The sequence below is a fragment of the Onthophagus taurus genome, chromosome 1, assembly GCF_036711975.1.
Source record: "Onthophagus taurus isolate NC chromosome 1, IU_Otau_3.0, whole genome shotgun sequence".
Taxonomy (NCBI): domain Eukaryota; kingdom Metazoa; phylum Arthropoda; class Insecta; order Coleoptera; family Scarabaeidae; genus Onthophagus; species Onthophagus taurus.
In genome coordinates this window covers 41,111,600-41,127,159 of record NC_091966.1, presented here as the reverse complement: position 1 = coordinate 41,127,159, position 15,560 = coordinate 41,111,600, and the positions used below count along the sequence as shown (strand labels likewise).

The window sequence follows — 15,560 nt, the reverse complement described above, 5'->3', positions numbered from 1 at the left end:
ATTTAGACTGTAACCCTTGGTGGTATAAAAGATTACGTTCAAGAGATAAAAAGGTGCCGCAGATTAATGTTAATCGGTTGCGGTACAAGTTACCATAGCGCAATCGCTACCAGACAACTTTTAGAAGAACTCACCGAACTCCCTGTGATGGTCGAATTGGCGAGCGACTTTTTAGATCGCACCACTCCAGTTTTTAGAGACGACGTTTGCTTCTTTATTTCGCAATCGGGCGAAACTGCCGACACCTTAATGGCTTTGCGTTATTGCAAATCCCGCGGGGCTTTAATCGTCGGGATCACAAACACCGTGGGGAGCTCGATTTGTCGCGAATCCCATTGCGGAGTTCACATTAACGCCGGACCGGAAATTGGAGTCGCTTCAACAAAAGCTTACACAAGCCAATTTATTTCTTTGGTCATGTTCGCTTTGGTTATGTCCGAGGATCGCAATTCTTTGGCGAAGAGAAGACGTGAAATCATCGAAGGATTACAAATTATTGACGAGCAAATTCGCACGGTTTTACAGTTGGATAAGGAGGTTGAAGAATTGGCCAAGGATTTGTATCAACAGAAATCACTTTTAATTATGGGGCGTGGATTTAATTTCGCAACTTGTTTGGAAGGTGCCTTGGTATGTTTTAATAAATTTTAATTAATCAAATCAGTTTAATTTTTTTTTTGTTAATTTTTTTAGAAAGTAAAAGAATTAACTTACATGCACAGTGAAGGAATCATGGCTGGCGAATTAAAACATGGACCATTGGCTTTAATTGATAACCAAATGCCGATTTTAATGATTGTTATGAGAGATCCGGTTTATATTAAATGCATGAATGCTCTACAACAGGTAAAACAATTCTTTAGATGCACTGATTCTAGATCTAGAACTAGAATCATTTGGGTTTAGCCGTCTTTAGTGTTAGTTCTAGTGACAGCTCTAAGTAGAGCTAGTTAGCAGTAGATAGCTCTTGGTTGTGTATTATTATTAAATTAAAACTGTAACTAACTGTAGACCTAGAATCATTCGGGTTTAGCCACACGTCTCTAAAGACGACTATACCCGAATGTTTCTGGTTCTAGATCTAGAGTTAGTTCTAATTTGACAGTTCTAAATAGCGCTAGTTAGTACTAAATAGCTCTAGGTTGTGTATTGTTATTAAATTAAAACTGAAACTAACTCTAGACCTAGAATCCTTTGGGGTTTAGCCACACGTCTCTAAAGACGACTAAACCCGAATGTTTCTAGTTCTAGATCTAGAGTTAGTTCTAATTTGACAGTTCTAAATAGCGCTAGTTAGCACTAAATAGCTCTAGGTTGTGTATTGTTATTAAATTAAAACTGAAACTAACTCTAGACCTAGAATCATTCGGGTTTAGCCACACGTCTCTAAAGACGGCTAAACCCGAATGATTCTAGTTCTAGAGTTAGTTCTAGGTTGACAGTTCTAAGTAGCGCTAGGTTGTGTATTGTTATTAAATTAAAACTGGAACTAACTGTAGACCTAGAATCATTCGGGTTTAGCCACACGTCTCTAAAGACGACTAAACCCGAATGTTTCTAGTTCTAGATCTAGAGTTAGTTCTAATTTGACAGTTCTAAATAGCGCTAGTTAGCACTAAATAGCTCTAGGTTGTGTATTGTTATTAAATTAAAACTGGAACTAACTCTAGACCTAGAATCATTCGGGTTTAGCCACACGTCTTTAAAGACGGCTAAACCCGAATGATTCTAGTTCTAGAGTTAGTTCTAGGTTGACAGTTCTAAGTAGCGCTAGTTAGCGCTAGATAGCGCTAGGTTGTGTATTGTTATTAAATTAAAACTGGAACTAACTGTAGACCTAGAATCATTCGGGTTTAGCCACACGTCTCTAAAGACGACTAAACCCGAATGTTTCTAGTTCTAGATCTAGAGTTAGTTCTAATTTGACAGTTCTAAATAGCGCTAGTTAGCACTAGATAGCTCTAGGTTGTGTATTGTTATTAAATTAAAACTGGAACTAACTGTAGACCTAGAATCATTCGGGTTTAGCCACACGTCTCTAAAGACGACTAAACCCGAATGTTTCTAGTTCTAGATCTAGAGTTAGTTCTAATTTGACAGTTCTAAATAGCGCTAGTTAGCACTAAATAGCTCTAGGTTGTGTATTATTATTAAATTAAAACTGGAACTAACTCTAGACCTAGAATCATTCGGGTTTAGCCACACGTCTCTAAAGACGGCTAAACCCGAATGATTCTAGTTCTAGAGTTAGTTCTAGGTTGACAGTTCTAAGTAGCGCTAGATAGCGCTAGGTTGTGTATTGTTATTAAATTAAAACTGGAACTAACTCTAGACCTAGAATCATTCGGGTTTAGCCACACGTCTCTAAAGACGGCTAAACCCGAATGATTCTAGTTCTAGAGTTAGTTCTAATTTGACAGTTCTAAGTAGCGCTAGTTAGCGCTAGATAGCGCTAGGTTGTGTATTGTTATTAAATTAAAACTGGAACTAACTCTAGACCTAGAATCATTCGGGTTTAGCCACACGTCTTTAAAGACGGCTAAACCCGAATGATTCTAGTTCTAGAGTTAGTTCTAGGTTGACAGTTCTAAGTAGCGCTAGTTAGCGCTAGATAGCGCTAGGTTGTGTATTGTTATTAAATTAAAACTGGAACTAACTCTAGACCTAGAATCATTCGGGTTTAGCCACACGTCTCTAAAGACGACTAAACCCGAATGTTTCTAGTTCTAGATCTAGAGTTAGTTCTAATTTGACAGTTCTAAGTAGCGCTAGTTAGCACTAAATAGCTCTAGGTTGTGTATTATTATTAAATTAAAACTGGAACTAACTCTAGACCTAGAATCATTCGGGTTTAGCCACACGTCTCTAAAGACGGCTAAACCCGAATGATTCTAGTTCTAGAGTTAGTTCTAATGACAGTGCTAAGTAGCGCTAATTGGCATTAGGTAGCGCTAGGTTGTGTATTGTTATTGAATTAAAACTAGAACCAGAGTAGAGCTACTTGCAGTAAAAATGTAGTGCAAGTAAAGTTTTCAGTACTTTTTTTATTTTAAGTAGTTTACTGCCAGTACTTTCAAATTGTAAGTACATAATACTTGTACTTTCAGTATTTAGCTTAAAATGTACTGGATACTTGTTTGACAAAACAAGTACTTGAAGAACTATTTGTTTACTCCAAATAGTTTATCTACTTCCAGTACTTAACAAATTTTAAAGTTTTCTTCAAAATCCTAGATAATCTTATTAATTCTATAAAATCTTGAAAAATCAGTTGAAATCTTCTGGAAATACTAAAAAATGCCTACATAAATCTTTGGGAATAACTAAATAGATAACTTTGAAAATGTGTCTAAATTCCTTAAAATTTTTAGAAATATCTAGTTGTATATAAAAATTTTTGGAAATCGTTTCAAAATCTCTAGATATGTTTGGAAATTCCTATAAAATCTTCTAAAAACTTCAAATTTTGTAGAAATCTCTGCAAAATCCTAGATAACCTTAGGTATTCTGAGAAATTTTTATGGTACACTTGAAAATCTGTTGAAATCTTTTGGAAATTTCCTGGAAATACTAAGAAATGCACACATAAGTGTCTGGGAAAAATTAAAACTTCTGGATATTCGTAATAATCCCTGGATATCCTTGGAAATCCTTGCAATTTTTCTAAAAATCAATCAAAAACCTTGGATACACTCAAAAATCTTTAGATAGCTGTAAAAATCGATGGATAGCTTTGAAAATGTGTCTAAATTTCTTAAAATTTTTAAAAATATCTAGTTGTATATGCAAATTTTTGGAAATCGTTTCAAAATCCCTAAATATGTTTAGATATTCCTATAAAATCTTCTAAAAGCTTGAAATTCTGTAGAAATCTCTGTAAAATCCTAGATAACCTTAAGTATTCTGAGAAATTTTTATGGTATACTTAAATATCCGTTGAAATCTTTTGGAAATCTCCTGGAAATACTAAAAAATGCATACATAAGTGTCTGGGAAGAATTAAAAGTCTTGGACATTCGTAATAATCATTGGATATCCTTGGAAATCCTTCTAATTTTTCTAAAAAATCATTCAAAAATCTAGGATAACTTCAAAAATCCTAAGATATCCGTAAATATCGATGGATGGCTTTCAAAATATGTCTAAATTCCATAAATTCCTTAAAATTTTTAAAAATACCTAGTTGTATATAAAAATTTTTGGAAATCGTTTCAAAATCCCTAGATATGTTTGGAAATTCCTATAAAATCTTCTAAATGTTGAAATTCTGTAGAAATCTCTGCAAAATCCTTTTAGCTTGATTATAACTATTTTTAATTATGAGACAGTTAACATTTTACATCACGACGATTTTTGGTAATTTGCAGTTTTTAATCAAAATTCAATTAATTTCAAAAAACTCCTACAAGATAATTAATAAAATTAGAACAATGTTTATTTCAAATAAATTAAAATGAACACTTTTAGTTTGAATGTGATGTATTTTGCATGATTATAACTATTTTTAATAATGAGATAATTAACATTTTGCATCATGATGATTTTTGGTAATTAGCAGTTTTTAATCAAAATGGATTTTTTTTAAACGTTCTCCCGGAAAAATTAATTAATTTAGGACACTGTTTATTTGAAATAAATTAAAGAACACTCTTTTAGCTTGAATTTGATGTATTATACATGATTATAACTAATTTTAATTATGAGATAATTAACATTTTACATCATGATGATTTTTGGTAATTAGCAGTTTTAAGTCAAAATGTATTTTTTTTAAAACGTTCTCCCGGAAAAATTAATTAATTTAGGACACTGTTTATTTGAAATAAATTAAAGAACACACTTTTACCTTGAATATTAACTTGAAAGGTATTCTATGAAATCTTCATGGTATGCTTGAAAAATCAGTTGAAATCTTCTGGAAATACTAAAAAATGTCTACATAAATCTTTGGGAATAACTAAAAATCGTGGACATTCGTCATAACTCCTAGATATCCTTAGAAATCCTTCCAATTTTTCTAGAAAATCATTCTAAAACCTTGGATACACTAAAAAATCCTAAGATATCCGTAAAGATCGATGGATATCTTTGAAAATGTGTCTAAATTGTTTAAAATTTTTAGAAATTCCCAGTTGACTATGAAAGTTATTGGAAATGGTTTCAAAATCCCTAGATATATTTGGAAATTCCTATAAAATCTTCTCAAAACTTGAAATTCTATAGAAATCCCTGAAAAACTCTTGATAATCTTAGGTATTCTGAGAAATTTTTATGGTATACTTGAAAATCCATTGAAATCTTTTAGAAATTTCCTGAAAATACTAAGAAATGGTTACATAAGTGTTTGGGAAGAATTAAAAATCCTTGATATTCGTAATAATCCATAGATATCCATGGAAATCCTTTCAATTTTTCTAAAAAACATTCAAAAACCTTGGATACATTCAAAAATCCTAAAAAATTCGTAAATCTGTGGATATTCCTTGAAATCTTTAGAAATATTTGGTTATCTTTGAAAATTTTAGGAAATTGCTACAAAATCCTTAGATGTATTTGGAAATTTTCATAAAACCTTTTAGAAAACCTGAAAATCCGTAGAAATCTCTAGAAACTCGTTTGATTCCTCAAAAAACCTGAGAAATTCGGATGGTATCTTTGAAAATCTTTAATCGTTTAAATCCTAGATATTATTATTGGATATCCTTTTTTCTTGGACATTCTTGGAAATTCGTACAATTTCTGTAAAAAATCCTTTAAAAGCTTTCTATTAACTCAGAAATAACAGGATGTCTTTGAACATTTTAGGAAATTGTTGCAAAATCTCTAGATATATTTGGAAAATTTTGCAAAATCTTATAAAAATCGAAATATGTGTAGAAATTTCTGGAAAATAATAAGTTTCAATAACACTGTTCTACCGCGTGTGATTACTCAGTGCAAGAGAATTATTTAAAAATACAAGATATATGTACATTCAAAGGTTGTAATTACTTTGTACTGGCTACTTGGTAGCGGTAGTTAGCACTAGATTATTGTCATTGAACTAGAACTACCTCTAGACCTGAAACCCGAATGTTTCTAATTCTACGTCTAGTTTTAGTTCTACTTGTAATTGTTATTCAGTGCTAGATTGTTGACAATTTTTATTGAATTAAAAGTAGAACTAATTAATACAAAACGCATTGGTGTAATTATTCGAATTTGTATGCATTAATAATTGTTTATTATATATTTAAATAATTTTTAGGTAACTGCACGTGAAGGAAGACCAATAATAATTTGCGAACAAGGTGATGATGAAACGGCAAAATTCGCGTACAGATCTCTTCAAATCCCTCACGCAGTTGACGCATTGCAAGGTATTTTAACGGTTATCCCAATGCAACTGTTGAGTTACCACATTGCCATGCTCAGAGGTTGCAATGTTGATTGTCCAAGAAATTTAGCAAAGAGCGTAACCGTTGAGTAAAAAAAAACACAAATTTTTGTTTCTACGCTGGAGTTTGCATTCTTTTTCTATTCCGCATACATCCGTATTTAATCCATTTTATAATAGGATATAAAGCTTTTTTTGTAAGTCTACTTTTCTTTCGGTTGATGGATGATATCTTTTTTTTTTAATTAGTTCTATGCTAGATGAGAGTATAGAGGTTAAGTGAAAGAATTTTTGATAAGTGAAAAAGTTTAATCGCCTCATATTTTTTTTATTTGATAACAGTATTCTTTTTCTATACCTTCTTTTATAAATTATTTTTGATCGTTTTGTTATTTGAGAAGACAAAAAAAATATGGGGGAAATATAAAATATTATATTACGGACTACACACGAGATTTTATATCTACTTATTCCTTCGTTTAATATTTTTAATATATGTCATGTTTTTTTTTCTTTTTTTTGATCTTATGAATGTTTTTGTATCTCCAAAATTTTATATAGATTTTTTTTTTATTTAAGATATATTTTGTAAAGAGAAAAAATATTGTATTGTTCCTATGTTTTTGAAAAAAATATGTATAAATAAAATTTTTATTGTTACCTAGAATAAATATATAGTTTTTATTTTACCTCTGTGGAAGAATCACAATTTTTAAATTCGTATTTGGAGTTTAATGACACAAAGTATGTAAGTTTGTCAGTCACACTAGTTTGCAATTATATTAAGATATTATATCCTGTCAAATGATACACGCTATAAAGAATACATTAATTACAAGAAGAAAGTCGTGAAGGCAAAGTGTATTGGAGCTAGATGCTAGTAAGTATAATATCTTTTTGTTTTAGAAGAAAGAAGAATAAAGGTTTGTAAAGGAGTATTTCCAAGTATTCATGACATTAGCTTGGAATAAAAAGAATTAAGCGTTTACTTGTGAATGATGATAAGTTCAATTACACATTCACATTTAATGAACTTATTATAACTTCTAGTGCCAAAAACGCTTTTACTGTAAAGGAAGTTGCAACAGAAGATATCATAGATTATAAAAACTGGTGGCCAAAATACTACAAGGCTAAATAATATGTTAAAACTGAAAAATAGTCTAGAAATGAAAGAATTCCATTTTCAGTGTCAAAATTTCACCACTTTGTTCTTGAACTTGCCAAAACAAAAAACTTACAATGACTGAAGCTTACCAATCTTAGAAACAAAACTTTAAAATATCAAAACATTGCTTCAATGGGTAGAAAACGATTATAAACAATTTTATGAAGAAATTCTTGAAAATACCAAGGTCAAGGAGAACAAACAAACAAAAATTAAATAACTGTGTCTTATGTTAATGTAAATTTTTGTTCTTTCGTGTAAAATAAAATTTTGAATTCATAAATGTACTTATTTATTTGAGAATCAAGAACGAATTGAGATATCATCATGAAATAAAAATCATTTTGAAACAAATTTAATTAGTATTTAATGAGTTTGAAACAACTTAAGCCAATTTTTTTGACAAAGAATTTTGAGTATTAAAACATATTACCTAAAGTACAAACTTGGGTTTGTAAAGGATTAAAATTTTCTAAAAAGTAACAGTTTTCATATGAAATGTTTTTTTGGTTTCCTGAAAAGTTATAAAAAGTGACTTAAGTTGTTTCAGTAATAATCGACTCAATTGACATTACCAAAGAAAGTAACCTTACTCAACATTCCCTCACGATATAATTGACATTACAAAAGAAAACTGATCAAGTACAACATTTTTTATCTGGTTGATTGACAGTTATAAACAAAACTACCCTTACTCAACATTCTTTCCAGAGTTGATAGACATTTGTAAACAAACCTGACCTAGCACAACATTTTTTACCTGGATAATTGACATTTGTAAACAAAAACCACCCTTACTCAACATTTTTTGCGGAGTTGATTGATATTTGTAAACAAACCTGATTTAGCGCAACATTTTTTACCTGGATGATTGACATTTGTAAACATTTGTTAACTTTGCTCAACATTCCTTCACGGTATAACTGATATTACAAAACAAAATTAACTTTACTCAACATTCTTTCCGGAGTTGATTGACATTTGTAAATAAACCTGACCTAGTACAACATTTTTGCCTGGGTAATTAACATTTGTAAACAAAACCAACCTTACTCAACATTCTTTCCGGAGTTGATTGACATTTGTAAACAAACCTGACATAGCACAAACTTTTTCCCTGGATGATTGACAATTGGAAACAAAACCAACCTTACTCAACAATCTTTTCGGAATTGATAAACAAAACTCACCTTGCCCAACATTCCTTCACGGCATAATTGACATTACAAAAGAAAACTGACCTCACTCAACATTCTTTCCCAAATTGATTGACATTTGTAAACAAAACCAACCTTACTCAACATTCTTTCCAGAGTTGATTGATATTTGTAAACAAACCTGACCTAGCACAACATTTTTTACCTGGTTGACTGACATTTGTAACAAAACCAACCTTACTCAACATTCTTTCCGGACTTAATTGACATTTGTAAACAAAATCAACCTTACTCAACATTCTTTCCGGAGTTGATTGACATTTGTAACCAAACCTAACCTGACGCAACATTTCTTACCTGGACGATTGACATTTGCAAACAAAATTTACTTAGGGTTGCCTTTAACTTACTTATCTCAGAGTTGCCTATAACATGCTAACCTAGGCATCCAAAAAAAATAGGTTGTTACAGGACAATAAATCAACAAAATGGTCCGAGAGGTTTCAAATCCTGCCCGATTTATGAAAAACAGAGCGTATCATTTAGGCTTAAACAATCACCTTACCTAAGTAGTTACGTTTGGAATAAATATCAAATTTAAAAAAAATCATATCTCAAGAAATAATTGAGATATCAAGGTGATTGAAAAACCATTTTAAAGCAAATTTAATCTAATTTCATCACACCTAAAATAATTTCTTCGCTTCTACAAATTCAGGTGATACGATTTTTTTAATTCAACTCTGTTCTTATTGAGGTTAAGTTGAATAATGCAATTTATATGATCGTATCTCAAGAACGAATTGAGATATCGCCATGAAATAAATATCATTTTGAAGCAAATTTAATTAATATTTAATGAGGTTAAAATTATTTTTCTATTGCAACAAATTTCGATGTTATGATTTTTTTAATTCATCTCTACATTTTTATTTTTGACAGATTAAGATTGGAAATACCAAATTTGAAAAAAATCATATCTCAAGAAATAATTGAGATATCAAGATGATTTAAAAACCATTTTAAAGCAAATTTCATCTAGTTTCAACACACCGAAAATAATCTCTTCGTTTCTACAAATTCAGGTGATACGATTTTTTTAATTCAACTCTGTTCTTATTGAGGTTAAGTTGAATAATGCAATTTACATGATCGTATCTCAAGAACGAATTGAGATATCGCCATGAAATAAAAATCATTTTTAAGCAAATTTAATTAATATTTAATAAGGTTGAAATTAATTTTTTATTGTAACAAATTTCGATATTATGATTTTTTTAATTCATCCCTACATTTTTATTTTTGACAGATTAAGATTGAAAATACCAAATTTGAAAAAAATCATATCTCAAGAAATAATTGAGATATCAAGATGATTTAAAAACCATTTTAAAGCAAATTTAATCTAGTTTTATCACACCGAAAATAATTTCTTCGTCTCTACAAATTCAGGTGATAGGATTTTTTTAATTCAACTCTGTTCATATTGAGGTTAAGTTGAATAATGCAATTTACAACATAGTATCTCAAGAACGAATTGAGATATCGCCATGAAATAAAAATCATTTTTAAGCAAATTTAATTAATATTTAATAAGGTTGAAATTAATTTTTTATTGTAACAAATTTCGATATTATGATTTTTTTAATTCATCCCTACATTTTTATTTTTGACAGATTAAGATTGAAAATACCAAATTTGAAAAAAATCATATCTCAAGAAATAATTGAGATATCAAGATGATTTAAAAACCATTTTAAAGCAAATTTAATCTAGTTTCAACACACCGAAAATAATTTCTTCGTTTCTATAAATTCTGGCGATACAATTTTTTTAATTCAACTCTGCCATTATTGAGGTTAACTTGAATAAAGCAAATTTACAAGATCGTATCTCAAGAAATAATTGAGATATCAAGTTGATTTAAAAACAATTTTAAAGCATATTTAATCTAGTTTCAACACACCGAAAATAATTTCTTCGTTTCTACAAATTCAGGTGATACGATTTTTTTAATTCAACTCTATTCTTATTGAGGTTAACTTGAATAATGTAATTTATATGATCGTATCTCAAGAACGGATTGAGATATCGCCATGAAATAAAAATCATTTTGAAGCAAATTTAATTAATATTTAATGAGATTAAAATCAATTTTTTATTGCAACAAATCTCGATGTTATGATTTTTTTAATTCATTTCAACATTTTTATTTTTGACAGATTAAGATTGAAAATACCAAATTTAAAAAAAATCATATCTCAAGAAATAATTGAGATATTAAGATGATTTAAAAACCATTTTAAAGCAAATTTAATCTAGTTTCAACACACCGAAAATAATTTCTTCGTTTCTATAAATTCTGGCGATACAATTTTTTTAATTCAACTCTGCCATTATTGAGGTTAACTTGAATAAAGCAAATTTACAAGATCGTATCTCAAGAAATAATTGAGATATCAAGTTGATTTAAAAACCATTTTAAAGCAAATTTAATCTAGTTTCAACACACCGAAAATAATTTCTTCGTTTCTATAATTTCAAGTAATACAATTGTTTTAACTCACCACCGCTGTTATTTAGGTTAAGAAAACCATTAAAATATGATTTACACCCAAACTGTAACTCCCGTAGAAAGTATAATTGAACTTCGGCTATTAACTTAATCTCTTAAATCTCCTAAATCATATTTCTAAAACATCCAAAGCGAATACTTTCACTGGTATGAACATAAACTCAGATGCATTGTCATAAAGTATACTTCACATTCTTTTTCTAATCATTAAGTTCTCGATTAACGAAAAGTGAAAGGTTTAATTTTTTCCTCAAAATTAAAAGCTTCCATGATAGTTCCTGTAACAATAACTATTTTTTATTCATATTTTTATCAATAAAATCATGAAAACGTACATCTTAAACTTTCTATGATCTAAATCTTTCCGTCATAAATAATATTTTTCCTAAACATCGCTCGACATTGCGTGCTTCTTGAAGATTTCTTAAAGGAGACTGTCGGACAAGTTACGTTGGGGTTATTGGTAAGATGGTAAGAGTATGAAACTGAAGAAGTGAACGGATTCGCAACGAACTGAAAAATCGCTTCGCGGTTTGAAAGCGGCCTCCGCATTACATTCGGAAATTGAACAATTTACCGCACGCAGTTGGTATACGAGCTCGGTTTATCGCCCCAATGTCCTTCAACAAAACAAAACTTTAAAACGTTTTAAGATGTAATATCTTCCGTTAAATCGAATCCTTAATAATACGTTTATGTATAAGTGAAAGGTGCGTAATGAATCATTTATAAATTCGAAAATTGAATCGGAATTTTAGATTATAAAACTTTAACACTTCAACTTTACGCCCATAACATCGCCAAGATTGTGTAACAAAAACAAGTCGTTCTTTTTGCTTCTTCCGCGGTTATTACATAACATTAACTGGCTAAATTGAAGCAACGAAAACGAATTAAGACCAAATCGAGTTTTAGAATCCGGAACACACAAACAGTATCTTAAAATAATATAAGAATCAAATCTTTTTAAATAACTGGTTATTTCTGAATCTTTAGAAAGGTACACTTTCCACAATTATAACTTGTTTCGGCCTGAAAAGATGAGAATAATTTCGCAAAGTCAAAGGATAAAGTGAAAGGTACACTTTTAGAGAAGTATTGCGTTCGATTTTGTATTGATGGTCATTCCAAAGGAGCTTTACAATCGCAGGAAAATATATAAACCGATTTCTTTACATAGTTACGAAAATTTATTTCTCAATACCCCATCAAATAAACTTTAAAAAACCGAGTTTTTTTTTGTAATTTAAATCACCTTTTTTCTCCCACGATTCCATCTCACCCAATTGGTTACGTTTCGAAGAAAGTTAAGTGCCTTGTTCGAAATGCGATTAAATCGAAAACACCTACGGAGAGTTTAAAACACTTCCGGTAGTCCATTGGTCATCGTAATCGCACCTTAACAAGAGAAAATGTAAATTGATTGATCGCGTTTTATTTCCTTTTGAGTATAGGGTCACGTGTTTCGTTGATGCTACAATAAAGAAAAAAGTTTCGCATCGTTCATTCCGCATTCTAATTTTATTGAGACAACAAAAGGAACCGCTACAAATTAGAAGGGAAATACGTGTACGAGTGAGGATGATGTTAGAAAGTTATGGGTATTTCGTGAATGATGATTCAAAGTTGAGAAGAAAGTATAATTTTTTATTTCAAAAAAAAAGGTAATGAATTTAAATCGATAAAAGTTTGAACGAACATAAACGAAGGAAATATTTTTGGTGAGTTGAAACTAGATTAAATTTGCTTCAAAATGATTTTTATTTCATGAAGATATCTCAATCCGTTCTTGAGATACGATGTGGTAAATTGCGATTTCATCAACTTAACCTCAATAAAACAGAGTTGAATTAAAAAAATCGTATCACCTCAATTTGTAGAAGCGAAAAAATTATTTTTTGTGTGTTGAAACTAGATTAAATTTGCTTTAAAATGGATTTTAAATCATCTTGATATCTCAATTATTTCTTGAGATACGATTTTTTTTAAATTTGTTATTTTCAAACTTAATCTGTCAAAAATAAAAATGTAGAGATGAATTAAAAAAATCATAACATCGAAATTTGTTGCAATAAAAAATTAATTTTAACCTCATTAAATATTAATTAAATTTGCTTCAAAATGATTTTTATATCATGGTGATATCTCAATTCGTTCTTGAGATACGATCATATAAATTGCATTATTCAACTTAACATCAATAAAAACAGCGTTGAATTAAAGAAATCGTATCACCTGAATTTGTAGAAGCGAAGAAATTATTTTTGGTGTGTTAAAACTAGATTAAATTTGCTTTAAACTGGTTTTTAAATCAAGTTGATATCTCAATTAGTTTTTGAGATATGATTTTTTTCAAATTTGGTGTTTTCAATCTTAATCTATCAAAAATAAAAATGTAGAGATGAATTAAAAAAATCACACATCGAAATTTGTTGCAATAAAAAATTAATTTTAATCACATTAAATATTAATTAAATTTGCTTTAAAATGGATTTTAAATCATCTTGATATCTCAATGATTTCTTGAGATATGATTTTTTTCAAATTTGGTATTTTCAATCTTAATCTGTTAAAAATAAAAATGTGGAGATGAATTAAAAAAATCATAACATCGAAATTTGTTGCAATAAAAAATTAATTTTAACCTCATTAAATATTAATTAAATTTGCTTCAAAATGATTTTTATTTCATGGCGATATCTCAATTCGTTCTTGAGATACGATTATATAAATTGCATTATTCAACTTAACCTCAAAAAGAACAGAGTTGAATTAAAAAAATCGTATCACCTGAATTTGTAGAAGCGAAGAAATTATTTTTGGTGTGTTGAAACTAGATTAAATTTGCTTTAAAATGGTTTTTAAATCAAGTTGATATCTCAATTAGTTTTTGAGATATGATTTTTTTCAAATTTGGTGTTTTCAATCTTAATCTGTCAAAAATAAAAATGTAGAGATGAATTAAAAAAATCATAACATCGAAATTTGTTGCAATAAAAAATTGATTTTAACCTCGTTAAATATTAATTAAATTTGCTTCAAAATGATTCTTATTTCATGGCGATATCTCAATTCGTTCTTGAGATACGATCATGTAAATTGCATTATTCAACTTAACCTCAATATGAACAGAATTGAATTAAAAAAATCGTATCACCTGAATTTGTAGAAACGAAGAAATTATTTTTGGTGTGTTGAAACTAGATTAAATTTGCTTTAAACTGGTTTTTAAATCAAGTTGATATCTCAATTAGCTTTTGAGATATGATTTTTTTCAAATTTAGTGTTTTCAATCTTAATCTGTCAAAAATAAAAATGTAGAGATGAATTAAAAAAATCATAAAATCGAAATTTGTTGCAATAAAAAATTAATTTTAACCTCATTAAGTATTAATTAAATTTGCTTCAAAATGATTTTTATTTCATAATAATATCACAATTCATTCTTGAGATACGATCATGTAAATTGCATTATTCAACTTAACCTCAATAAGAGCAGAGTTGAATTAAAAAAATCGTATCACCTGAATTTGTAGAAGCGAAGAAATTATTTTTAGTGAGTTGAAACTAGATTAAATTTGCTTTAAAATGGATTTTAAATCATCTTGATATCTCAATTATTTCTTGAGATATGATTTTTTTCAAATTTGGTATTTTCAATCTTAATCTGTCAAAAATAAAAATGTAGAGATGAATTAAAAAAATCATCACATCGAAATTTGTTGCAATAAAAAACTGATTTTAACCTCGTTAAATATTAATTAAATTTGCTTCAAAATGATTTTTATTTCATGGCGATATCTCAATTCGTTCTTGAGATACGATTATATAAATTGCATTATTCAACTTAACCTCAAAAAGAACAGAGTTGAATTAAAAAAATCGTATCACCTGAATTTGTAGAAGCGAAGAAATTATTTTTGGTGTGTTGAAACTAGATTAAATTTGCTTTAAAATGGTTTTTAAATCATCTTGATATCTTAATTATTTCTTGAGATATGAATTTTTTCAAATTTGGTATTCTCAATCTTAATCTGTCAAAAATAAAAAAGTGGAGATGAATTAAAAAAATCATAACATCGAAATTTGTTGCAATAAGAAATTAATTTTAACCTCATTAAATATTAATTAAATTTGCTTCAAAATGATTTTTATTTCATGGCGATATCTCAATTCGTTCTTGAGATACGATCATGTAAATCGCATTATTCAACTTAACCTCAATAAGAACAGAGTTGAATTAAAAAAATTGTTTCACCTGAATTTGTAGAAGCGAAGAAATTA

The 15,560-nt window shown here is 29.0% G+C and overlaps 1 protein-coding gene across 12 annotated transcripts in view; it reads left to right on the top strand.

Moving 5' to 3' along the window:
- The window catches only part of LOC111418199 (glutamine--fructose-6-phosphate aminotransferase [isomerizing] 2-like), a 36,501-nt gene extending 29,454 nt beyond the window's left edge, over nucleotides 1-7,047 (top strand). For all 12 annotated transcript variants that reach the window (XM_023050687.2, XM_023050685.2, XM_023050683.2 and 9 more), the window contains 3 exons: nucleotides 7-630; nucleotides 694-846; nucleotides 6,248-7,047. In XM_023050687.2, coding sequence (XP_022906455.2) covers nucleotides 7-630; nucleotides 694-846; nucleotides 6,248-6,469 — 999 coding nt within the window. In that variant the 3' untranslated portion in view covers nucleotides 6,470-7,047. The remainder of the gene's footprint in view (nucleotides 1-6; nucleotides 631-693; nucleotides 847-6,247) is intronic.
- The last annotated feature ends 8,513 nt before the right edge of the window (nucleotides 7,048-15,560 follow it).